At 38.5% G+C, this 26,995-nt stretch overlaps 2 protein-coding genes and 3 pseudogenes across 4 annotated transcripts; 1 reads left to right on the top strand and 4 right to left on the bottom strand.

Moving 5' to 3' along the window:
* Positions 1–4,066: 4,066 nt before the first annotated feature.
* LOC113675509 (putative RNA-directed DNA polymerase from transposon BS) lies at positions 4,067–5,376 on the bottom strand. Its single transcript, XM_089191264.1, has 2 exons — positions 5,328–5,376; positions 4,067–4,797 (listed from the first exon to the last, which is right to left on the bottom strand). Exons 1-2 carry the CDS (start codon positions 5,374–5,376, stop codon positions 4,067–4,069), a joined length of 780 nt encoding a protein of 259 aa, XP_089047390.1.
* A 5,324-nt stretch (positions 5,377–10,700) lies between these two features.
* Positions 10,701–11,644, bottom strand: LOC149035353 (uncharacterized; annotated as a pseudogene).
* Positions 11,645–14,901: 3,257 nt separating this feature from the next.
* On the bottom strand, positions 14,902–17,505 carry LOC149035352 (uncharacterized; annotated as a pseudogene). The gene has a single exon (XR_016182322.1). The product of XR_016182322.1 is annotated as an uncharacterized LOC149035352 (transcript).
* Positions 17,506–18,152: 647 nt separating this feature from the next.
* On the bottom strand, positions 18,153–20,298 carry LOC149035351 (uncharacterized). The gene is made up of 5 exons (XM_089191263.1): positions 20,202–20,298; positions 19,414–19,648; positions 18,934–19,162; positions 18,501–18,690; positions 18,153–18,400 (listed from the first exon to the last, which is right to left on the bottom strand). Exons 1-5 carry the CDS (start codon positions 20,296–20,298, stop codon positions 18,153–18,155), a joined length of 999 nt encoding a protein of 332 aa, XP_089047389.1.
* An 851-nt stretch (positions 20,299–21,149) lies between these two features.
* Positions 21,150–26,165, top strand: LOC149035350 (uncharacterized; annotated as a pseudogene). The gene is made up of 6 exons (XR_016182438.1): positions 21,150–21,939; positions 22,288–22,458; positions 22,771–22,932; positions 23,337–23,696; positions 24,196–24,705; positions 25,231–26,165. The product of XR_016182438.1 is annotated as an uncharacterized LOC149035350 (transcript).
* Positions 26,166–26,995: the final 830 nt, after the last annotated feature.

The following is a 26,995-nucleotide window of genomic DNA, read 5'->3' as shown; positions in this document are numbered from 1 at the left end:
ATTCCAGTTTATTCTCAGTCGTATCAAACATGACCTAGAACGAGAAACAGTCACTGAAGAACCTATATCAACAGCTTTCCGGTTAGCAATCTGTTTGTACCACCTTGGTAGAGGCGACTATTACTTCACCATTGCGGAGATGACTGGTTTGGGAGTGTCAACCGTATGCGCTGTAGTGAGTGAAGTGTGCGGGGCAATTGTTGATAATTTATGGAAAGACTGTGTGCAACAACATTTCCCAACAAGTGAAGCACAGTACAAGGAGAAAGTTTTAGACATGGAGCAATTGTGGCAGTTTCCATATGCCTGGGGCGCAATCGATGAATGTCATTTGCCTTTAAAGTGCCCTGCTGGTAGTGCAGAATCGCGGAAAGAATACCATAACTTTAAAAATTTTTATTCTATTGTACTTATGGCTATTGTTGATGCTAAATATAGATTCATTTGGGCTACTTGTGGGTTCCCTGGGAACTCTCATGATTCAATAATTTTTCAGTCTACTGAACTTTGGGAAGATATTACAGAGAGAGAGATAATACCCAATCTAGGTAGAAATGTTAATGGAGTAAATGTCTCACCTGTTATCCTTAGAGACTCTGCTTTTCCATGTAGAACATGGTTACTGAAACCATTTACAAATGCTGTACTTCCCAACAACGTTATTTCAACTATAGGCTAAGTAGAGGGCGAATGGTGACAGAAGGAGCATACGGGCAACATAAAGACAGGTGGAGAATTCTTCTGAGAAAATGTGAAAGCAGACCAGATGGGGTCAGATTGGCTTCATTTGCCTGCATTGTTCTCCATAATGTTTGTCTTGACAGAGGTGACACTATTTCACAAAAGCTTGATCTGACAAGAGATCCTTCCACAGGAGAATTAAGGGATAGAGCAACAATACGAAGACTTCTACAAATGAGGAACTGCCTAAAGATAAGGGACACTTGCCCACAGGCATCCCGTAATCGAAATGCTCTTGTAGAAAAGTTTTGGAGAGAGCAAGAGGGACATGGGGTATGTTAGATGTTTCTTGCAGATGTAAAGTAGTTGAAAACATTTTAACCCAAGAATTGTTCAACTATGATAGTTGATTATTGTGACACAAAAAAAGCCTTTTTTGTTCATCTTGAATCTGTCTCTTTTGATCATTGCTATTTACATTGATTACCTGTTAAAGGCTTCCACGCTTTTCTTCCTTGACAGTCATCCAATGTTTTTATTTGCCCTAATTTTTTAACCCTTAAGTGCCCAAGGGGTCTCCCTTTGACGAGTAAAATTGTCTGGCGTTAGACAGAGTAAAATCTATAATTCACTATTGGGCATTAAAGGGTTAAAGTAATTAATGACATCAAGTTTTTGTTTTGGTTTAATTGCAGTAAAGTTATGGAATCTCTCAAATTTGAGTTATTTTCTTGGAGCAAAACTTGCCAGCCCTCAGCTTTCATGTTACTGAGGGAAATACCTCGTGTTTTTGTCATTTCAACTACCGATAATGTTAGAATGTTGAATGGTTGTAACAAATTTATTCCATTTTCATATCCCCTTAGTAATGGACCATATTGGTATTTTCAGTATTGGATTGGAATTCATGAGCCTGTTGCAAGCTAGTTCCAGTCCTCCAGTCCAATACCTTGGATACAAATGTGGCCGATTTACCCATACCTTTGTAATGAAGGTTTTTTGAATGATTTCAAGGGGCAACAAAGAAAAACTGTTTATTGTTTTCACTCCCAAGTACTTTGATAGCTTCTGAAGATTAATCTTGCTCACTGCATTATAATAAATAGTAGCTATGGTAATTATTGCTATTGCCAAATAAAATTAATGAAAAATGCATGCTGTTTGTTATTTGAAATTTTAATGTGATCCCTGGGACAGGGGGGAGGGATATTCCAGATTTTAAGTGATGGGAAGGTACAGTTTAAAACAAATTAAAACTTAAGATAATCTCTGGGGCTTTAGGCAAAACCCCAATGAATTCCCTGTTCTAGAATACACCAATTTTGATATATTTAAATTCAGCCTGAAACAATAATAAAAAAAAAAAATCCTGAAATCATGAATTTGAAACTCCCCCAAATCAGTTCTTAGTTGAGACACCTTCCCATTAAAAATCTGAAGTCCCTCCATCCCACTACTGGGTACATTTCTAATTGTATACATACATCTTAATAATGGCATAATATAAAACATTTCAATACATACGACAAATATGCAAAGAGAGAGCATGCATAAACACTACAATTTGAGTGAGCATTGCACTTGTAACAGGAAGGCACCTTTTTAATTTATAAATATTAGTATAAAACAATGGTGCAAAGTAACTGTTCTTCACTTAAACAAGTCTGTATAAGGCAATTCAGTAATAAATGAAATAATTAATAATTAATGAAAGTTATGTTTTACAAACCAAATTATAGGAAGAAACGAGAAAAATAAACTGTCTTGTTGCTTATAATCTCATAGGCTGTGGTAGGTTGGCCAAGTTGGGTAGGTATTTGCCTCATCGCCCCTGGGTTGTTGATACATTTCACCTGATGCATGGAGACTGTAGTTTGGAACTCTTTCAGTACCAGCCATCACTGAACCTGTGGGCTGATGGTACATATGACTTGGCCCAGGGGAATTCAGTGCGGGAAGATTATTCATCGACATGCCTTGACTTTGAGCAGTGAAATTAGGGGTAAATGCTTGACTCCCAGTACCAGACATAAACAATTGAAATAGACGCATTTTATGCTCTCTGGCTCGTTCATTTTCTTCCCGAAAAAATTTCTGAAGGTCAGCAGTAGTGTCCTGTTGGGACATATCTTTCAGAACCTCGACAAGAGACGTCATGTCTTCCTTCTTTTTCTTTTCCTTGGATCTTTTTCTGGGGACAACAAGGTTTTTGCCTTCGTCCTCTGGACTGGTTTCAGTACTCACCGAGCTCGAGGCATTGCAACTGGAGGAAGGCTCCTCTGCAAGCTCTGGGTTGCAAGAATCTCTTGACTGCACCAAGGAAAATAACTGGTTGAACCATGGCCCATAACCACGATCTTCTTGAATTCTTTTAACACCAGTCGCCGTCTTGATAGTCAGTGCAAGTTTCTTGCACTCGGCTACACAACGTTTAAATTTTGTTCGCATTTGTCCAGTCGAGAAGGGAAAAATACTCGAGCCTGTGTATCGCTTCTCGACTTCCTTCAGCACTTGAACATACACTTCGTTGTTTCTGGTGTTTTTGGAGTTTGTGAAAATCAGCTTCCTAGAAAAGTTGTCGTTGGAGCAAATAACATCTACCACGTTGGCGACGTGACAATCTTGCCATTGCGCTTTTCTGCCTCGTGTCTTTTTATTTGGCGGGGCCAAATTTTCATTGTCAGACAAAGACAAAGAGCTTTCTTCTTCTGAATCTGAAGTCTCTTCCCTTCGTGACGCCATCTTTTTATAGCTAGCCTCAGTCTACGCATGCTCAATACATTAACATAATGTATGAATTAAATTCGACACGGCAGAAATTCGACGTTTGAATCGTGTTGTAGTCGAACGTGCGGCAGAAAATGCAGCAGCCGATTCAGACGTCGAATTTCTGCCAAATTTAATTCGTTGAATTGAATTCGACACGGCAGAAATGCGACATATAAACCGGGCCTTAGGGAATGTTTTCCATAGGTAACAGTATTAAATCTAGGAATGTGGAAATCTGCACCTCTGAGGTTGTAAGAGGAACTTTTCAATGAAAACAAATTTTTGACAGTCGGTGGGCACAGATTATGCCTCACTTTAAACATTAAACAAGCTATATCCTGTAGCCTTCTTTCATAAAGAGATTTTAAATTAGCCTTCTTAAGTAATTGCTCATATGTAGATTTACCATCTCTGAAGACTGCACGCAAACCCCTCTCCTGAGTGCATTCAAGTTTTCTCTTGTCACTTGCTCAGCAAAAATGCCAGGTGAGATGGCAGTAGGTGAGGTATGGAAGGATCGCAGCCTTTAAAAGGTGTAGTTTAGCAACGGTGGGCACTAAGTTTTTAAGTCTCATTAGTACACCTATCCTCTGGTTAGCCTTCTTGCATGTGATATTTATGTGCACACTGAAATTAAGCTTGTTGTCAATAGTGTAAGAGATGCAAGCTTCACTCTGTTAGAGTGCCCACATAAATAGGAGCGTAACAAATTGATGAAATTTTCTTCAAAACCATATGCTGTTAGTTTATTCAGCAGCAGAGCTGGATGCATAGAATCGAAGGCCTTTGACATATCTGTTGATAAGATTCCTAATAGGTGCTTATTGTCCCTAGCATGTCTCCAGTTCTCGATAAGATAAATAAGAGTAGTCTCACAGCTGTGAGTCTTCTGATAGGCCGACAGGGCTTGCCCAAGACAGTGATCGAACATCCCCACAAGTTGCTTAGCTACAATCTGCTCAAAGACCTTATCTGCAGCTGGGAGAACAGTGACAGGTCTATAGTTCTCCTTTAGTAGGGGGTCATCACTTTTAAAGACTGGAACCCATTCCCCCTTTTTCCATGACTGTGGCCATTTATTCTCCATTATGCATCTGTTAAATAACGCAGTGAGAGGGATAACAATTGCCTCTGCGCCAACTTTTAAAGCAAACAGAGGAATGGAGTCACAGCCAGATGCTTTCTTGACTTTTAAGGACTCCATTGCTTCTTGAACTTGCACTTTGTGAAGGGGGTTTAGTTTTATAGCATCACGTTGAGTCGAGTGCTGTGCTATTTTTAAGACACTTGGATGGTTGTTGAAATCACTTTCCGTTAAATTTTCAATATTATCTCCACCAATGCCATCTGCAATTGAAGCAAAATAAATTGGCTAGGGTTTCAGCTACCTTGTCTGGATTCTTGACAATTTCATTTCCAACTTTGATATTAAACTCGGTGCTTCTTGCCCGGGCATTCGAGCCTAGAAATGGCATAAAAGTTCTGTAAAAGTCTGCTGGCTTTTCCTTGAGATGGTCAGATTTACTCTTCCAATAAGACTTGATTGCTATTCTCCTTTGTCGCGTGGCTTCATTATGCTATATATGCAATGCATCCCAGTTGGAATCAGATTTGTCATTTTGATAGGTTGCTAATGCCCTCCTCTTAGCCCTAATAGCATTCTTCCAATTTGTCGTCATATAAGGTACATCTTTAGCTCTTACCCTCATCTTTTTCAATGGAAGATTCTCATCAATAATGTTAGCCATCAAAGTGTTCCAATAATACACGTGATCTTCCAAATCATCGAACACTTCTCCCACATGCCAAGGAGCTTCAGAAAGGTCCTGGGTAAACTTTTCATCATCAAAGTTTTTGTAGCTTTTAGAAGTAATCACTTTGTTTGGGTGTTGTTGAAGTTTTTCCTTGAAAATCCCATAAGGGCATGGTCACTGAGTGATGGGTAGTAAACACCACCGCACTTAAATCGCTCTGATTTATTTGTCAACAACACATCAGAGGGTAGAGGTGTGAGATAGACTTTTCTTCTCCATGCGTGTTGGTTTATCAATAGCCGTTTTTATACTAGAGGACGCATTATCCGTCCAGACGGATAATGCGTCTCTTGTGGTATGCATCTAGTGTAAAGACGGGACGAATAACAAGACGAACGAGATATTCCGCACGGCGAAAAAAAAAAAGAATGGGCACTAGTGTGCCTTGTTTGGCAGTAAAATTTAAAGATGGTGGCTGCGCTTGAACTTCTCAAATTTTTTTCCCGTAAGAGAAAGGCAGAACAAGAGTTTTTAGGTCACCAATATAGGTTAAAGGAAGAAATGGCAAAGAAACGTTTTGGTAGGGAGATGGAGTTCGAAACTGAAGCTTCACAGCCCGCTGTTATGTTAGCAATCGTGATTACAAAAAGCGACAGAAACGAGCGTGGTCCTGATGAGTTGAGGAACGGAAATTGGTGGACAGACGGATATCAAAACTGGGATGAAGAATCTTTCAAGAAAAGGTTAAGGGTGTCTTGAGACACTTTTGAATTTATTCTAAGCGAAATTAAAGACCTTATCGTGAAGGAGCCCACTCGCATGAAGCCTCACCCTACTCCACCTGCTACCCAGTTGGCTTTATGTCTATACAGACTAGCACACGGGTGCACGTTTTGTACCGTTGGAGATCTCTTTGGGGTTGCAGAATCAACTGCTCACATCATTTTCCAAGACGTTTTTAAGGCCATTGTGGGATGTTTGTATGACATTTGTTTACCTGCCAAGAAATCTACAAGAGTGGAGTCAAGAACTGGAAAATTTTCTGGGAAATTGGGAGTTTCCTTGTGTTGGGGCGTGGGATGGGTTTCATGTTTACGTAAGCACTAAACTTAAGAACTTTTACAGTTACAAGAAGAGGTATTCAGTTACAAACATGGGATTCATTGGTTATAACAAGCGTTTTATGTGGGCTGCAGTGGGCGCCCCAGGATCCACACATGACTCTAGGCTTTTAAGAAGTTGTGGTATTTATTCTGACATCGAATCTGGTCACGTGCTTCCTAACAGGTCTTTGAATCTTGACCCTCATGGGGAGATTCCGTTTACCACTGTGGGTGATTCAGCCTTTCCCAACCATTCCTGGCTTCTAAAGCCATACAAAGATGGGACAAGGGTACCTAAGCAAAGGTATTTTAACTGGAGACTTTGCTCTGCAAGGGTAGTTTCTGAACATGCTTATGGAATGTTAAAGGGGCGGTGGAGAATTCTCTACAAAAAGACAGAATGTCATTTACACAACATTTCCCTCATCATCATGACCTGCATTGCTCTCCATAATCTTTGCATCCACCGAAGTGATCCCTGTAACCCCAGGTGGAGACTTCAGGTCAATGAACTCAATCTGATTTGAAATGGAGATGCCCAAGCTGATAATGGAAATACAACAAGAGAAGCTGTTGCCAATTGGTTGTGGGATATCAGAGAGGAAAGAAATGCAGCCCCTTGATTCTGTATTCAAATTAATAACAAAGGCAAAAACTGAGACTGAACTTTACTTGATCCTCAGCAGATTTGATGGAAAACAGGTTTTGTTACATGTAAATAGATTCAAATTTGATATTCAAAATATTTTTCAAACATTTTCCCTTCACAATAGATATAGGAAATAATATTTGTTGATACATTAAGTGTGAACCAGAAGTTTTGCTTTCCTTTCATCCATTAGTGTAAAAATTACTGCTATTTCAAGTTATTTTAAGTAATCTGAAAGTAAAATACTCTATGCTAAAGCAACCAAACAACTAGATAAACTGGTAAAAAGGGGGAAGTAGGACAAAATCATAGGGAGGGGGGTCAGGTTTATTTTTTTATATGAAAGAGGATGGATTATTCTTGAAGGCAGTATAAAATGACATATATTAAGGCAAAAATAGGAGGACAAACAACAACAACAAAAATGAACTTGAAGTTCTTATATCAACTAAACAAAAACAGCACAAAAGAAATACTTAATTGTCATTCTCAAAAACCGAGGTTGGTTAAAAGCTTGAGACTGCTTTACAGTCTGATATGAATTATTGGCTTGAAATATTATGATGAAAGACTTGAACTGGTAGTTTTACCTACTTGACATAAGTTTTTACATCATTTAAAGTCTTTCAATGGTATTTCCAACCAATTCATGACAGTCCAAAGCAAAACAGCCTTGGTTTCAAAGAATAACAAGTATTTTTGCTGCTGTTTTCTTGTTTATTTGTTGTTGGAACTTCTTGTTAACCTCATCCTCATAGAGGGCATACTGGGGCGGGGGGTGGGGGGGGGGAGTCATAGCCTAAAAAATAACATCTATTTGAGGGGTGAGTCAAAAAGTAAATGAAAAATTTTCAGGGGTGGGTCAAGAATAAAACTTATTGCTTAAAAAAAATTCCCTCCCCCACCCTTTACATAAATAATGACCAGTCCCTAACTAATACATCCAATTCTATAGAAGTGTTATAAAGTTGTAGTTCCGTTAAACTTTGTAACAATGGTTTGTTTCAATTACAGAACAGTAATGATGTTAGTGTCTGGTTCACTGGTTACATTTTGGTACCTTTATCACAACTGACAATAAATGGATTACAAGTAAACACAACTGCCTGTAATAACATGTCTGAGGTTTCAAAACGCAAGAGGGAAGCTCATGCCCCCTTAAATTCACAGTATTGCTCAATAAAGATAAGTGTGATAGAAGACCCTGTCTATAGAAAAGAAAAGTCCACCACCAACTCCTCCATAAACATGAGTCCCCCACCTTTAATGGAACTCTTGCTAATACCAACGCATGGATCTTTGATCATTCTGGCTATCCATGTCTAAAATGTGGCTATCTTGGCTACCACTTGCCACTTGATTGGTTGGAGGGGTATGGCTATATGGCATTGGATTGTAATAAGGTACAAGAGGCTGCACAGGCATTGTTTGTTGTTGGAGATGCTGCTGTGCTCCTTGGGGTGGAGGATTTGAATATTTCATGATGATTTGAAGCATCTTTAGCTCATGCTGCCTATTCAATTCGGCTTCCTCTTTCTGAAAAGCAAGAAATTCAGCATGTCTTTCTTTGTCTGCTTCCATCATCTTTTCACAACACTTTTGCTGTGATTCTCCAAGTGCGTGAAAACTCTTTGTGATCTCATTTATGGCCTGGGACTGACTTCTTACTCGTTTGTTACAACCTAATGGTTTTACGTCCAATGAATTTTTTAAAACTTTCCTTTTAACATCTTCGGTTCCACTCTCACTTGCGGAGGTTAACTCTTCCTCACCATCATCTTCCTGATAACTGCTATGACTTGTTTCTGTCTGCTCTTTGTCACTGTCTGTGTCTGAATTCTCATGAGACAAAACATCTCTTGCTTTGGAAGCAATTTCCAGGTTACCGTGGGTGTCCGAAAAAATTGGATTTATGATTTTGTACCACTCAGGCTCTTCAATTGGTGACTTACCACTACCTTTCTTGATGCAATCCGTGTATTTACGCCATTGATCTTTTATCCACTTAAATTTCACTCGAAGCTTTTCAACATCAATTCTCAGATGAGTTAAAGCCTTTTTTGATTTAGACTGACGATGTTCTCTGTCATTTTCTTCTTTAAATTCTTTGGAGGATATGCGCTCCTCAAAGGCTTTCTTTATATCCTCGAAGACAGGTTTGTTTGCAGTCTTCTTCAATGCAAGCGTGTCCAGTTTGTAAGCAAACTCGTTTGTTTCGTCTGCCAGAACAAGGGCGAAGTACTTGAGCTCTGTTTCTGTCCATGGTCGACTTTGCTCTTTTGCACTTGACTCCGCCATGTTGTTTTCTTGGGCGGATAACCGCTGGCTTTTTTCCGACACGGTCTCATTTCTTAACGTTATTCGTCTGTTGCCCGTCTTTACACACAAAGACGCATTATGCGTCCAGACGAACTACCTTTTGAAGTGCGTCGTTCAAGACGCATTTCAAATGAAAGTTCGTCTAGACGTATAATGTGTCTTGTGCCCATCTTTACAAGAGAGACGCATAACCGGACGAACTACAAATGTTTGCCCAAGTTCGTCCAGACGGACAATGCGTCTCTAGTATAAAAACGGCCAATAAGACATGTGAGTTCTTGTTCCACTTCCAAATCTAAGAGTAATTTCCCTTCACTTTTATCTAGTCTAAGTCTACCAAGATTAATATCACCAATGACAGTGACAAAGTTTCTCCGTAAAGAGGCCCAGGTGCAAATACCATTAAGATCCCCTTCCAGTTGTAGTTGATAATCACCAGATACCGATTTGGGTGGACAGTAGATGCCAATAATGATCATTTCAAATGTGCCAAGCCTAATCTCAACTGTGAGGGATTCCAGTGTCTTATAGGTCCTGGTAATCTTAAGCCTTCTACAAGGCAGTAGTGTGGATATATAAACCAGGATGCCTCCACCTCCTTTTTTTCTGTCATTACGGTATAAAGTGTAGCCAGGAATGGCAAATTGGCTATCAAGATATGTGGAATCAATTTTTGTTTTGCTGATAAATATTATATGAATTTTTAGTTTCCTGATTAAAGCGACAAGCTCCTCAAATTTGTTCTATATGCTGTTTATATTCAGGTGACATAACAGGATATCATTACAGATATTCCTTTGATTCTCCAGTTGATCGTTATGCCGCAGAGTAGGGGTGACACTTGAATCATTATGAGCAGGTGTTGAAATCTGAACTGTATCCGAAGAGAATGAAGACTTGAAACACGAGTCAGAGAAATCAAAAGGCCAGTTACAATTGTTGGCTTTACAAAACCATTGATCTTGAGAGTAACTCAGAGCGACATAAGTCTCGACATCCATATCAATGCACTTAATGTGATGCCAACTGTCACAACCATTGCAAAGAATTCCCTTCTGATTACAACGCACTGGCTTATCACAGACAGCACATGGAAACTTCCACACTGGTTTTTTACCATTGTCTGAAACAATTCGGTCAGGGCCAGGATTTAGGCTGATATCACCACTAGTAGCCAAACGATCTTGATTGGAAGTGGCAACAGAGTTCGGATAACGGGTTATCCTAGTGGCATGATATCCTTTCACATATATTCGAAGATGGCGGACAAATTGAGGCATTGGTTCAAGGTCGTTTCGCTACAAAGTCGTTTTGCTGCAAGTTGTTTCGCTGCAACACGAGTTGATTTGCTACTCACACAAAGTCGATTCGCTACACATCTAAGGTCGTTTCGCTTCAAACTCCATAAGCCCAAAAGTCGATTTGCTACACTTTCACCACCTCATTTAAATTCAAGAAATTTTCGCAAATATTGCAGTGTTTTCTCCACAGCGCCTGTGTCCAGTGGAATACACAACCTTGGACCTCAACATCAGGCAGCAGTTCTCTTAGTACCGTCCAGATCACCTTCTCAAAGTCGATTGTTACTTTTGCTAGGGCAGGTTGAGCAGGCAGCAAATGAAGGACAGCTTTTAATACCTTGGGTAGAAGCAAAAATAATACGAACAATTCGTACAGTGAAGTGAACAAATGAAATTTCATTTGATTCAATTTTTCTGTAGTTCAAATGATATGAATTTTCATCTGTTCACTTCACAATAAAACAATAAAAACAAGATATCCTGATGTTATCAAACTTTTGCTAATTACGTTAAAAGTTAGAAAGTTTTCAATCGAATTAATAAAGATTTATAAAGGTACCCCTATATTCTCAAATCTTTAATTGAATTGTAGTGGAACTCACCTTACGATATTCCTTTTTCTTTTTACCTGACATGAGCACAAAGACCAGCGGGAGCTGCTTGGCATGATTGTCTTTCCTGACGAAGGCGTTAATCGTCAGGAGCTGTTTGAACGGGTGGCGGACCAGTTTGAAGGTGCTGTCGATGTACCAAGTCTTTGCCTTGCTCAAGTGGAGAAGCTGGTCATCGGTAGCAAATATGATGTGGCGGCAGCCGTGGATGCTGAGATCTGCTTTCATAAAGGCATCGGGCAGATGGTTTTCCTCCAGACTGAAGTCATGTTCAGTTGGCTCTTTCGGCCGAAGGCTGGCGAAGTCGGTTGGCCTGTCTTGCTGCGAACTCCGGTTTAGGAAGGGCTGGACAAGGTGCGTCAGTCAGTTTTTCAAGCAGAACCTTAAACATAAAAAGATTTTTATTAATCCACACCATAAGTTGTAAGTAAGTTTTTTCTGAAGACACAGTAAAAACCCGCAAGTAAGAACCAATTTTTCTTTAAAAAAAAGAAAAATAATTAACAATGCTGTAATTTGAAAGTTTACAGTGTAAGTTGTTGAAAAGCTTTGCACAGGCAGGTATCACAGGAAAAAATTCCAGAAAACCATCAATGGTAAAGAAAATGGTAATCTGTAAATTCCCACGAGGAATAACCTTTAATGAAAAAGCTGGACATCTCCCATTAATGTTTTTATTAATAATTTACATTAATGTAAGAGGCACAAATCATTGATGGTTAGTGAATAATAACCAGAAATAGTTATTTTCATTTAAACATCAAGTGAAATGTCCATTAAACATTAATGGCTATGAAAGAAACATTAATGGTGGCAATCATGAAACATTAATGTTTTTTTGCCGTTTAACATTTTTTCAATTTTAAATAACTACTCCTGGGAATTGAACAATTTCCATTAAAATCATTAGATACTTTTAGATACTGAAGACATACATTGATGTGTATTAGAAATATTCCATAGATGGTTATAACAAAATTATCATCAATGCAATCGTATGTAGTTCAGGAAATCCCATTATTGGGAATTTAATATAAAAACATATATGTTTATTAGAAATATTCCATAGATGGTTATAACAAAATAATCATCAATGCAATGGTACATAGTTCGGGAAATCCCATTATTGGGAATTAAATATAATGACTTTTTCCATTGATGGAGTTTTGATGTTTTCCATGGATGGGATGGATGCTGACATTACATTTTCTTCCAACAGGTGCTGTCTGCACTTTAGTTCCAGCTTCCCATTACCTCTTAACAGAGTGGCAATAAAGTTTCTGTTTGCCTCCACAGGATCACTTGTACTATTATTAAAAAATTAGATGTTCTTCAATTTTAATTTCCCACTTGAATATAAAGATTTTATCCCCCACACACATTGCACTGTAAATTAGTGAGGATTGAAATGTGATGAGCTGTTCTGGCAGTTGAAGGGAAAAAAACAACAAATTAAAAAACACAAATGTCATACTCACACAGTTTTCAGCAATAATGAGGAAAAGCTGACAGAAAAACTCGTTTTAATGGCTGCTGTAACAAAAGTACAATCTTTGGCCTTTCATGTTGCTTACAAATAATATAAATATAAAGTGTACAGTCAATTTGAACTTCTGCACCCAACAGTTCCACAAACTGCAGTAAAAGTTGCCATTTGAAAACTTTTACAAGTAGCACTGGTGAACTAAAATGATTTAATTTCTAAATGTTACTTTGTGAGACCTTTTTGGAGCATCCTTACACTTTGACTTTGTAACCAGCTTCACTGTTTTTTGTTCTTTTGCTTTGGTCTAAATGTTAAGATCTTTTGTTGATAACTGTAGCTGGGTTCTAGAAATTTCTTAAAAAAATGTATGACCTTAAATGCCACACACACTATATAGCTAGCAACTTGGAACTCACTAAAATTAACCAATAAAAGTTCCTTCTTGACAGTTCCACAAACTCAACTAAAAGTTGCCTTTTGAAAACTTTTAAAGAAGCACTTAAGCTGGTTAGCTAAAATGGTTTAACTTTTTTAATGTCATCTCGTGAGACCTTCTTGGAGTGTCTATATGACACTTTGACAAATCCTTTCTTTTAAAAGTGCTTCAACAACCAACTTCACTAGACCTTTTCTCTCTTTCTTTTTGGATAGTGTGACTTTACACGCTTGGAAATTTTGACCTCAAATTGGGCCAAACTCTTTCGGCCGCGCAGGGTCTGGGCCCATGTACACAAACAAATCAAAATGGCGTCCCAAAGTGAGCCTGACCAAGAAGAACTTTTTAATGGGATCAAAGGAGCATTAAAGCGGCAGAAATCGAAATTCGAACGCCAGATTTCAAATGTTCACAAGTTGAAAGATCTAGATGAGACATTTAACGCACTAGAGAAACTGGCCGAAGCTGTTGTGAAAGGAAAATATGGTCCCCTTCGCTATCGACACGAGCATGAAATCAGTCATGTATATCCAATGTTGGAACGAACAATGATGAGAGCTAAGAATGGAATTAATACACGCCTTACTCCACGGATGAGTAAAATCCATCCTTGGGTGATCTGTTTCGATGTTCCGATGCCGCAGGAAGTGTTCAGTCTATTAAACAAAGGGATCGTAAATCGCACAAGTTATGGTGTAGATGTTTCGGAGAAACCCGGTTCAGTGACAATAACATTCACAAATATGAGAAGACTGTGTGCTTTGTTCAATAAATTTGAGGACTGCGAAGCATTTACAAAGGAGCTAGGAGCTGGAAAAGGGGTGGTAAAACTTATTGTTGACGACAGGAAGAATGGAATTATGAGATACAAGTTTAAAGAGGAAATTTTACAATTTAATTTCCATTACGGGTACTGGAATGCATTTGGCATCATTCAGCATTGAAACAGGAGCAGTTTGTTTTTCCAGTATTGATTGGATGCAGTGGTACATTCTTAAATTGTAATCGAGTCGAGACAACAACATATATGTAATAGATGTTATATTTATGATTTTATACACTTCTAACACAATTGTGGGTACATTAATTGTCTTATATGTTATTGTTGCAATGCCCTCAGTGGAATTAAAATATAGAAAAGGGGAACAGTCTCTGGCAGACCCCTAACAATAAAAATTATTCTCTTAAGGAAACTATTAAGCAGATTTACTAACAACACTGTACATTTAGAATATTCGTTACATTTAGAATATTTTTGACATTTATTATAGTTATAATTACATTTATATTCTTAATTAATTTAAATTTAAATCTGTATTTGTAATTGTATTGTGTTTAGCTGAAAAACCCTTTCTAGGGAGCATCAATAAAAGTATGTATGTGTGTGTGTGTGTGTGTGTGTGGGTGTGGGTGTGGGTGTGGGTGTGGGTGTGGGTGTGGGTGTGGGTGGGTGGGTGGGTGGGTGGGTGTGTGTGTGGGTGTGTGTGTGTGTGTGTGTGTGTGTGTGTGTGTGTGTGTGTGTGTGTGTGTGTGTGTGTGTGTGTGTGAAAATAAAATTTCTTTCCCGGTTATTAAAATAGGTTCACACTCTCAGAATTTGTTATTATTATGAAAATAATTGAGGTAGCCGGAGAGTGTCTGACACATGATCCCAATTCTGTTATTTCTTTGGTACAATGTTTTGACTCCGATTTATAGTTAGTTGGAGACACGGTGGCCTAGTGGTTAGCGCGCTGGACTCCGGATCCAGAGGTCCGGGTTCGAGCCCTGGCCAGGTCATTGTGTTGTGTTCTTGGGCAAGATACTTTACTCCATAGTGCTTCTCTCCACCCAGGAGTATAAATGGGTACCAGCAAACTGTCAGGGAAACCTGACAATAGTTGCTTCATGCTACGGAAACTGGGATAAGCTCTGGCAGTCATGGGCCACTAGGCTTGTAAGACTAAGCCACGACCAAGTTAAGACAAGTACTTCAAACACTCTCTAGTAGGCTTTCCCTCCGCAACAGACTTCTTGATCTCATCCATGAATTTATGACCACAAAAGAAACATTTGTCGTCGTGTTCACCTTTGGAAAACCCACAGGAGCAAAAGTGTTGTGCATCTGTGGTAATGCGATTGGGGATGAGGCTGTCTCTTGATTGATGATATGTCAAGAGAGATGGCTGGCGGAGAGGGAGCCAAAGTTTACTGATGTAATCATGCCTGAATACCTGATTCCAGCGGTCTTTATAAAGGCTGTTTCTTGCATAGCTGGCAATTTGAACATGCTTGGCTTCCCTCCCTTGCATGGTGTTCACTCCTAATCCAGTTTCATATTTCTCAAATACCCATTGGGTGTGAACTGGGACCAAATGTCCAATGCTCCAAACTGTCCCTGATACAGTGCCTGTGAAGAGTGTGACTGCTGTGAAGTAATCCCGAGCTAAGACCCTGAGTTCATCAATGGCTGGCTGAGTAATGTGGTACATTGAAAAAATGGAGGCACAATCTCTGAGCTTCATTGCAATGAAAACAATGAACAAAAGTTTCATAAGCAATTTGGGATCATCTGAATCCCCCCTGATGGCATTCACAAGGTACATAAACCCATGCAAAATAAGTCTTGAGTCCTTTCCAGTCAGTCTGTAAGAAAAGTCTTTGTCCTTAGACCTATCTTCCAGCATCCACTTTCCTAGCTGCTTTTTCAAACGTCCAGCTTTTACATCACACTCTAGTGCCTTCATGTACCTTGACATTGCACATGCTGGGGATAGGTCTGATAGGCTGGAGATCTTCTGTGGGAGGTTACTTGAAGAAATTGCTAGGTTTAATAGCATTGTGTGTAAATGCTGTACCCCATTGTTTTTAAGGTGAAGGGGCTCTACAACCTCTTTATCACACAACTTTCCAATCAGTGGCTGAAATTCCTGCCTTGATTTATTACTGGCAATAAATTTGGTGATTTTTGTTCTTTTTGTTGAGGCTGCAAGGCTGGAGGGAAGCTTTGCCTTAAAACTTTCTACCTGTTTGGCAATGTTTAATCTATCTTTGTATGGCCATGGTTTCCACTTGCAATCATTCATTAGCCCAAATTTTCCATTCAGTGTAACACAGTCCTCTTTTGATACATTTGCAAAGCTGGAAAAATAAGTGGCAGCATTGTTAAGTTCCCCATTAAGGAAAGCCAGAAATTTCATGTCTGAGGGAACCAGTTCAAAAGTGAAGGTTACTTGCTTCTCTGACACTGTATATGTTTTCTTCTCAATTGCTTCAATCTTGGAGGTTAATTGCAGAGTAAATTGCTCTACACATGGGTGGTCTTCTTTGCAGTTGGCACCAAATAAAAGAAAATTGTCATTTGGGCTAGCCACTCTTGGCCCAACATTTAAGAAACTCACCAACCAGGACATTGACTCATCCCACTTCCCAAAGGGTGCTCCATCCCCCCCAATTGCCACTTTAAAGGATCCTTCTTTGTGACCAAACCAATTAAGTTTGTCATTGTCCTTTCTAAATTCATTTGTTTCAAAGTAAAATTGACTAAGCATAATTAGCATTGTCTCTAAGTCTCTGTAGACCCCATCAACTCGTTGATCCCTGGGTAAGGTAGTGCACAGTGTTTCTCTCACTGACAAGGTCTCTCCAACATTGATTTCTTCAATTTTGTGCATGAGAGCACTGTAAGCAAGTGGCCTTGGAATGGGAACTCCAAAGCCAAATTTGATTCTCTCCCTTGAAAGATAACTTTTCATGGTTCTTTTCCCAGTATGTCTCATAACCATTGCTGATCTCCCCTGCTGGTATTTTACTTTTCCAATGATCCCCCCTGCATACAGTAGAGATAAGGAACGGATGAAATTTTCATTGCTTTCCTCGTACTCCTTCGCTTGAGCATTTATTTTCATCGCAGCTGCCCTTTTAAGCTTTTTAGAAGAATCGAAATATTTAGAAATATCAGCCATTTTGCCATATTTGAGAACAGTGGAAAACATTCCATCAAGAGCAGGAGTTCTATCTTCCACGGAACCTCCGTTCACCTCTGAAGCAGCATTCAGGGTCTCTAATTGCCTTCTGTGGGCACTTCGTCTCGGTAAATTTAATTTACCCTCTCCAGTGAGTTCAGTTGGGCTTTTTTTCCTACTTGTAGAAGTGTTTTGCAAGATTTCAAATGCTGTCGCACGGCTTTGAGTTGGCGGGGTCACCTCAAGCTCAAGCTGATCCACACATTCTCGTATTTTCTCGCCATTTTTTTGTAGGCACTCTAACTTTTTTCTCAGAGCAGAGAGCTCTTTACCTTTGACAGATACTCTTTTCGAAGGGTAGCCCTTTCTCTAGCTAGTTCAGCTACAGGGAATCGTTTCTTCTGCGAAAATGCAAGCCATCTCCGAGGGGTTCTTCTCTTCTTACTTCCCATTGCCCGATCGCCATGGTCATGGGCCACAGGCTATTTCCTTTCAATTAAAATTGAGTATTTTTGTTACAAATTTTTACACATATAAAAGCAAAATTATGACCGCTCAACTCGAAATTATAAACGATCAATATCTCTTCTGTGGTTCTACCGTTTCCTTTTTGAGCAAAACGAGTGCTTTAACATTATTTACCTCCGTTTTTGAAGTCGACTGAAGACTTATATTTGTAACTGCGATCGTTCTTTGGAGCCCTGTGTTCACTACGAATGCAAAAATCAAGAAATATGGACAAAGTCGATGAATCAGATATCAAACTAAAGCTTGAAAGGAATAGATTTTATTTTTTAGCGCCAAACGTTTGTTTTCATTACAAGTCTCCCGCAAACAGGCAAAATAGATGACTCCCCGGGTCCCTCTGAGTCACCATGAAAATGGCCGAGCGAAATTTGGCCTTAAAAGGACTGGAATCTAGTGGACATTTCCTTGGCCCAATTTGAGGTCAAAATTTCCAAGCGTGTTAAATCCAACAAACACACAAGCAACTTGGAACTCACTAAAATTTACCAATAAAAGTTCTTTTTTCTTCAGTTCCACAAACTCAACTAAAATTTGCCTTTTGAAAACTTTTTAAGAAGCACTAGCTGGTGAGCTAAAATGGTTTAATTTTTTTAATGTCATCTCGTGAGACCTTTTTGGAGTGTCCATTTAACACTTTGACAAATCCTTTCTCTACAAGTGCTTCAGCAACTATCTTCACTAGATCGTTCTTCTCTTTCTTTTTTGTTGTAATTTTAAGAGCTTTTGCTGAAGACTGCAGCTGGGTTCGTGAAATTTGAGATATTTCAATTGCATTAAAGGCCACGCACACAACCAACTTGGCAGTATCCTCATCAAGATCTACGAAAGATTACAAACTCCTCTGAAACAATTTCATTACATTTGGGGGCCAAATGTTTTTTTGGGGGCATGCAGATATATTTTACAGTGTAATGCATACCCTCGTTTTCATCGGATTCTTCTACACTTTCTGTGTCTCCAGAGTTATTTGTCTCTTCAGAGTCTCCAATCTCTTCATGATCAGCACTTGATCCACTAGCTGAACTTGAGCCACCAATATCATTATCAGTACTAGTGCTGTCAGAACTTGTTCCTTGATCCACTTTCCTTTTAAGAGTCCGTTTATCCGGCTGCAATGTCAAAAAAATCATGTAAATGGTTGTACAGAAACATGAGCTTTTTTTTTTTCATCATAATTTGTTAACTTATATGGGTTTAAGTTAGTAGCAATATGTTCATTTAGATGTTCTTTGTTGTAAAGCAAACAAAATCTTTTCCGTAGGTTCGAGCTCCTTCCAAATTAAGGTCTGCATGCATGAATAAGAAATAATTGGTCAATATATAAAAATTAATGTTATTGACATTAAGCTCACCTGAGAATAGTCATGTCCTTTCCTTTTATGTCTCCTTCTTTTATTAAGAACGTCTAAGATATGTTGTTTGATACCCTCTTTGCCAAAGTTTAAAGGTGGAAACGAGCAATCCTCCTTGAGGTCATTAACAAGATCATTCAACTCGTCAACAGCGACCTTGTTCTTCTTAAAATTCGGGATGTCATTCCCAGGCCATCTATTAATTGCCACAGTTCTGAAAGCTTTTCTCCTAAAAAGGAAACGGATTTAAAAAAATTGTGGAAATTTATATCCAATATTTAAGACAACCATTCATACATAGATTTATTAAATTGTGACGGTTTGAAATACAAATACTTCCTCCTTGTTCGAGAAACTACTGCTACATTATGCATTTAAATTTGTTTTTAAACACTTCGAGCAAATGCAATCGGTTGAAAAATTTCTGTAATGAAGTTAGAAAATACAGTAAAAAAGGACACATTCCTGACAGTTACTTACTTGGTCTTGTAAATTCTTCGTGCAGTTTCACTTATTTGCAGCAGCTGCACTTTGGAGGGCTTTTTGGGTTTGATTGTCGTCACTTCAAAACCAGTGGACCCGCTCTTGGCAGAACTATTGACCACGGAGCTTAATTTTAGGTGGTCGGCAACTGTAAGAAGGCCGCAGGCTTCGTACTGTTCTTGGGATGCACATTTAGAGAGAAGGACCAAGGTTTTTCCATCAACCTTTTGGGCTGTTTGCATAAAATCAAAACGAGCAGTAAGAAAAATTGTTTAAGCTTAAATTGTATGAACACATCTGAAAAGTTATGTACCCTACACAATGTATTCGATGCAACAAGCTGCACAATTACGTGATGTCCACTTTCATAACTCTGGGAAACCTTACCAATTCATAAAGAACATCTCCATTTTCAACAAGAATTCTGCATATGATATATTATTTCCTGCTTTTTGAACATATTTGAAAATTGGAAAAGTGTCATAATCGATGGAAAATTATTGGGGAAGTTCATTGGGGACATTTTTAACATACAATTATTTCGCGCCAAAACCAAACTAGTATCAACCTGTATCAACGCAATGTAAAATCAGTTCCCGAAATGACAAATTCTGTGTTCACTGTGAGAAGTTGTTAAAAATCCTTCCAGCTTTATCACGGTAAGTTAAGATAGTATAACAGACAATAAATAAAGGGAATTAAGACCATTTCAATTCACTGTAAAATACATGTGTAAGATTCAGTGACGAAATCTACAAATCGATTCTGACACTTGTTGAACGTACCTTCGAACTTTTCCGCTACTTCAGTATTGAAGTGCTTTTCTATTAAAATGAACACTTCACGAACATCCATTTCTTCCACTGGTTTTTCGGCGTTCATTATGTCACGATTTATTTGTAGAACTAAAGACCTAATAGCTTCCCAATTTGTATAACAGCCCTCGACATCAATCGACAGAAAGACAGAAGTAGTCTTCGCAGCGCGCCCTGCTAAACAATGTACAGCGGGGAGTTACGCGGGGGGGATTGACATACTGCGACATGATTGGCTGGACGTGGATATGCAGGGATGTGATTGGTGCAAGAAATCGTTGCGCGGGAAATTTGGCGCTTTGTGATTTTCGCTCGATTTTTTCGCACTCAAAATCATGGAAGCTGATAGTAATAAAAGACGACGAATTGATGATGAGGCTGTTGCTTGGACGAGAGATATCGTCTGCTGCAACTGTTCAGAGCTAAAATCCAGACATGTACATTGTCCTTGTTCCAAGTGTAATGGTGCTGCAGTTGCACGTTCAGTAGAGCATTCTCACTGGCAGCAACAACAACAAGAAATAGCTGATATTGTGGTGGACAGGTGAGAACAAGCTAATTACTGTAAATATTATTTGATTTGACGTTAAGCCATAATATATTGTGCTTTATGAAATAAAGTGTTCGTTCTCTTGCACCTATGTAACAATTATTTAGACTTTCAAACTCAGCTGTCAGATTAAATATTGTAATCAGCAACACTAGAAACACACCTTGCTAGATGAATTACAATATGAAGAAGTTTGCTTCAGCCCATGAACTCTAGATATATTTTTATTTTCAAACAGAGTGGAAGATCCTGGTGACACTAATAATGACTCTGGCATTGATGAGTGTATCTTACCACCATCTGGTGATGATAACCTCACTCATGATCATTGTAGTGTTCTTTCTGAGAACCAAACTAGTGCACAAAATTTATGTAGCAGGCCATGCTCACCTGACTCAATGGCGTCAGACACTACTGATAACAACGAAATTGATCATGATGATATTGAAATTACAATTGCTATACTAAAGTCTTTGAATTTAGTGGATCAAATGAGTGGATCCATCTCAGATTTTGAAGACATTCTCCAATTTTCTAAGGAGTTGTTTTGTCGAAATGACAGAAAATTAGAGGAAAGATGGCCAAGAAATTGGCAAGAGACTCAATCAGTTCTCAAAAACTGTGGATACAAAGCCCCAAGAGAACTTTATGTTTGCCTGGACGAGAGCCACTATGCACAGTGGGATGTCATGGAAAAGGCAGACGAAACGTGCAGACATTGTGGTAAGGCAGGAAAAATTAAATATTATTACCTGGGTATCTCTGACAAAGTTGAACTGTGGTGTGCTAACCGTGATATGTGTAAGAAAATGATGGCCCACTGGAGAGAGAAAGATCACTGGATTGAAGGCGAAGGTGCAAACTTTACACTAAAAGAGATATGGGATGGTGAAAGATTTAATGAACTCAGTTGGTTCTGGAAACCAGATTCTGAATGGATGCTTCCTGTGAAATGTAAATTCTGTACCAACATAATTAGTGTCGATGAAATGAAGGAGTGTCCCCAAGAAGATGGAAGGTATGAAATCACATGTCCTGAATGTGGAACAAGGTGGGAGCAAACACCATCCTATGCCACAGATGACCCCCGCAACATTGCTCTTATTGGGCACTGGGACGGATGGCAACCTTTCGGATACCCTGGAGCACATAGTTGTGGTAATTATAATTTCTATTTAACAATTTTTATGTTCTTCCTTTAGCGTTTTCGGGGGGGGGGGTACTCCTGAAAATTTTGGACAGGGGTGTACATGTGCTGTGAAAGTTCTTGAACCCGGCCTAACCCTATACCCTTTTATCACCGGCCAATACTTATAAAGAGTTGTTCCTATCAATTTCTGTCACATCTACAATTTATAAAACTTCTTGGTAAATGTGGCTACATCTTTGGGATACAAAATTAATTGATCCATTCATTTATACCTTTTAGTTAGAGCCCGCTTGATTGATTCTAAAATATCACTTTAACAGACATGAGTATTGAATGTTTCAATATGGTATTTGCAGGTGCAATAGAAGTGACCATTGCAAACATGGCTAAAGCTGAGCGATGCAGTACTGACCAGATATATGTAGTAGGTTTTGTACCTTCTTACCAGCTACCCAAAAGTCGGCCTTGCTCACTGGATCCCTTCTTGCATCCTCTCATCAGTGACATCGAAGACATCTTTATCGATGGTATGAATCCAAGTTGCAATATACCGTCTGATAAGCCATTGATGGCACACCCAGTTTCTATTATAACATTTATCTACCAGTATTCAGTACAGGTAGTCATTTATCATAATTATACATTTACTTAATATACATGCACATGTACTGGAAACCATGCAGACCACTTCTATTCTAAACTTAATAATTTGTTTTAGTTTCAAAAAAACTAGAAAAAAATAGTCAAGACCAAATTTCATTTCAATAATTTAATTAATTAACCAAAACTTGCATGCGTGTGCAATAGCAACTTCTTTAAACATGCATTTTTTTTTTCAGGTCTTGAAGTTGACTATGTTGAGTCATTTCCTGGTCTTCCGGCAGGAAGGATCATCTTGCGCATCTTGATTCTGCTATGGACAGGTGACTATCCTGCACAACATGAAGTAGGGAAGTTCATCAAACATGGTATATTACCATGCCGTAGAGACAAACTAAAAGGTAAATTAGACACAATTTATTCATGTATGATTTACAGTGTAGCACTCTACTGAAATTATTGTAACATTAATCTGAATTAGTCTTTTCAGTAGTAATAATTAATGTAAAAGTAATGATATTGTTTAATTTTTGGCAAAAATTCTGATAGGTTAATAAAATATCGTGTTTTTTTATGTACACTTGTGTTTATTGTATTTTTGTAAAATAATGTTTCTAGAAAATGCTGTGCATATAATTGCATATTGCAAAATAATTAAATACCAGCTGGTGAGTAAGAATGAATTCAAAGCAAAACGGTTTATCATATTTCTGAAGAAAAGATTGGTAATATGCTGTCATTTCTTTATTCACATTGGTTTTTGGTCAGTTTCTTGTCTGAAATAAAAGTCCATTTTATTCAATAGGTACTATCAATCCAGAGGGTGGAAGCACATACTATTATGTTAATAATCGGTACCACGCCAGATTTGCATGGGAGGAGCGAAAGCTGGAAGAATACTTGAAAACGATGAAAGATATAAATGAGGAAGACCGCAAAACTGTTCGGGCAGAAAAAAGCAGGAACAGTGGTTATACTGGAGTAAGCGTCCTTTATCGACTGCACAAACTTTATGGATTTGACATTTTCAAGGATCTTGTGTATGACACTATGCATAACCTCCCTTCAAATGTCATAGCAGCACAACTCAAAAGCTTCATCACTCTTGAGAAGATTGACAGTAAATTAGTTGACCAACGTCTACGCTTCTTTCCTTGGACTGCAGGTCTGTAATAAACAAGAATTTATTCTTTTGTCATTAACATCTTAAGTTATTAATTTAACATTGATTGCATTAATACATATGCAAACTAATAAAACGCCTCCGGTTTTTAAGTGTCAGAAGTCCCAGTTTACTTCTCATCTTCTGGGTGCATGCGGTTCTGTTTGTTTTGAGTATGGAGCGCATTGCTTGATTTTGAAGTCTTTCCAGACTGTCTGTCATACCCTTAGAGCATTCCATCCACACTGTGCATCCATAGTCAAGGATTGGTAGCACTGTTTGCTTATAAATCTTTAGCAGCACATCTCTGGTTAAGTAACCAGAGTCTGTTGATGAGTCTGTTTATGAAAAAATACCAAATGAAGTTACAAATTATATTACGTCTAGTAACTTAAAACACGGTGTGTCTAGCTACTCAGTAAATTTTTACTCAGCGTACACTACATATATTAATTTATACAACAGAACTGTACAATTGATTTTCTGATTATTATAACTGTAGAATTGAAAGATGGAAGAATTCCTAATGGTTATGGTTCTCGCCTGGCCTTTTGGAAGGCAGAAGAACTCCACAAATTTGCCTTTCCAGCCTCTGAAGTAATATTTGCTGACCTCTTAGAAGATATTGATTATCACATTTGGCAACTTACTGTCAGGATGACAGAACTTGTCTTCTGTAAACGGGATGGATGGGTGCTCGATGATGTTCATCTTTTCTCCAAGTAAGCTCAACGCTACTTAGTGCTTACTGAAGAGCATAGGGGTCTGACTTCATGTACAGTCACTGAGCACAACCTTCTTCATATTCCTGACGATGCTATGCGGTTTTCACACCCTGACAACTACTGGTGTTTTCCATTTGAAAGGGCAGTGCAGAGGTGTTACAACAAAGTCCAACTTTAAGAACATTGAATGCACCTATGCCAAAAAAGAAGCACGACGTGAATTGCTTCAACATCTCTCCTCTAGCATCAAGGACCAGCCCAAACAGTACAAGTTCTGCCTGGAAAAGGTATTTGAAAAGTTGTTAGTAGCCATAAAATGCCATCACTGCATTGTACATGTAAATTTTACACTGAAAGTCGCCATAATGTAATTACATTTCAGAATGTAATTGTGAACAAAAAGGAATTCCTGGGCTGCCTTAACTTTACATACAGTAATTACAGACTCAGTCATGAAGCCATTAGTTTGTTGTAGACATTACATTAAATAATATAATTGTAACTCCATTGTTATGCAGTCCACTAATACTTAAGGCGTGTAAATGAATCCTAAAGAAAGGTTAGGACTACAAATAATATTGTTAAGCTAAGCCAAAAAAAAAAAGATGATTTCCACGGTGATTTAAAAATTTGAAAAGTTAAAGTTAGCTTTTGTATGGAAGAAAAACTACACAAAACTTTAAACCCTCCGTTCTATTTCTTGTTCTCATGTCAGTGATAATTCATACAGTGATCTTTAGCCAAATGAACTTTAGTTCTTATAATTATGTTAAGCTACAATCTGACTGAGAAAAATATTAACTTTTTTCTAGATGAGTGCCACCAGTTTGGAAGGAGCAAGACACTTAAGTGACATTGCCAAAACCTCACCTCGTCATGAGAACTACAGCAAAAAGGGAATTCTTGTTGGTGGGTCTGAGAGAAATGAAGTCCAGCTGTCAAAACAGGATGTGGATCTCATCAAATCAAAGTTTACTGGGTCAAGTACATCAAGTGGTGAAGTTCTTGTTCTGGAAATAGCTTTGGCTTACAGAAGTCTTCTTTTACCACAACAAGGTATTCAAGGTCAGGGCCTATTGTACAGGACAGGAGAACATGTTTTTCTTAACATGAACAATGTCCAATCAGTTGTTTTGGTAGAAAAATTTCTAGGTCTTGAGATTGAAGGAGAATACTACAAGTTTATTCAAGGCCAGTTACTTCCAACTAAACAAGATGATGATGGTAAACTTGTAACATTTGCAAGTACTGGCTTTCCCATTTTATGCCATGGGAGTCTTTCTCAGAAGATTATTGTACCAGCGCCAAGTATTTTGAGAAAGGCTATAGTTTTTCCTAATCCTTCTGAGCCTTTAGAATCAATTGTTGTCGATTTTATGAGGAAGAGCATGCCACTGTCTCCAAACGATGTGGTAGTATCATTGTACCCAAAGGAAGGAGAGATGGTTTTCATCAACGGAACTGATCCCCAGCCATGGTTTGGAAGGGTGTTAAGTGTTGATGCAAATCACCAAATTGCCAAAGTTCTGTACTACAACAAGGTTGGAGAGAGGGAAGATGTATATGGATCTGTTATTGCTATGTATTCCCCAGAAAGAAATCCTCGTTTAGCCGGTGATAAAGTTTCCTGGAACACTTTACTTCATAATGCTGATGGAGACTGGAATGAGGACATATGGGAAATGGTGCCAGTTGATTATTAATGGACAAACACTTTAGAACACCCTGAGATGCTAAGCTGTTTTTATCATCGGTGATTCATTATTTTGATTACTGGTATGAAACATTATGATGATGTTTTATAAAGATAAAACAATAAATCAGCCAACATCAAAATGCAAATGCAAGTCTCAATTATTTATGGTTTACTAAGACACAAGTCACAACAAACCACTGATAGTTGATATTGCATTTTATTTTATTTTATTAGCTGATCTGGTATCCCATTTATGGCTAAAAGTAAAAAAACACATAATTTGGAGTTTTTAACTTACATTATTGCTGTTAACAACTGATGCTGTAGATTGTATGTCGACAATTTAAAAAGTGACTTTATCACACTATAAACGTTCATAACAATAACTATTCTGAAGTAATGTTCTGGTCCTCTTCATCACTACTGCTTTCCGTCTCCTCTTCATGATCAGGCAGCACCTCTTTTGCACAGTCCTCAAACTGTCCATTCACTGGCTCCTCGTAATGCTGTTCTACCAGTTGTTTGAACCTTTCAATTGCTTCAACGTTCTTCCTAGATGCCTCCATTCCTACTGTCGCCTCTACTGGAATCTCCAAGCCTCCTTGTATGAGTGGTGATCGTCGAAAGTGTGCGTCTTTTACTGTCACAAGACATCTGTGCCTCTTGAAATAAGAAATCTTGTAAAGCGACTGATCTCATGTGGTAAATGACCGAGTGTTACATTCGATAGTCGTCCAGGAAGCAATTTTGTTGCAGCTATTGTATATCGATCGTGTTGGTTGTTTCTTTCATGGATGCAGGAAAGAACGTCTCCAACCTTAGGTTTCCAAATCTCTTTATAAACGTGAAAGCCTCTCAGGCCGTAGGGAAAGGAATATTGG

This window comes from Pocillopora damicornis, chromosome 13, assembly GCF_964200805.1.
Source record: "Pocillopora damicornis chromosome 13, jaPocDami1.2, whole genome shotgun sequence".
Classification (NCBI taxonomy): domain Eukaryota; kingdom Metazoa; phylum Cnidaria; class Anthozoa; order Scleractinia; family Pocilloporidae; genus Pocillopora; species Pocillopora damicornis.
This window is presented reverse-complemented; position numbering and strand designations above follow the sequence as displayed.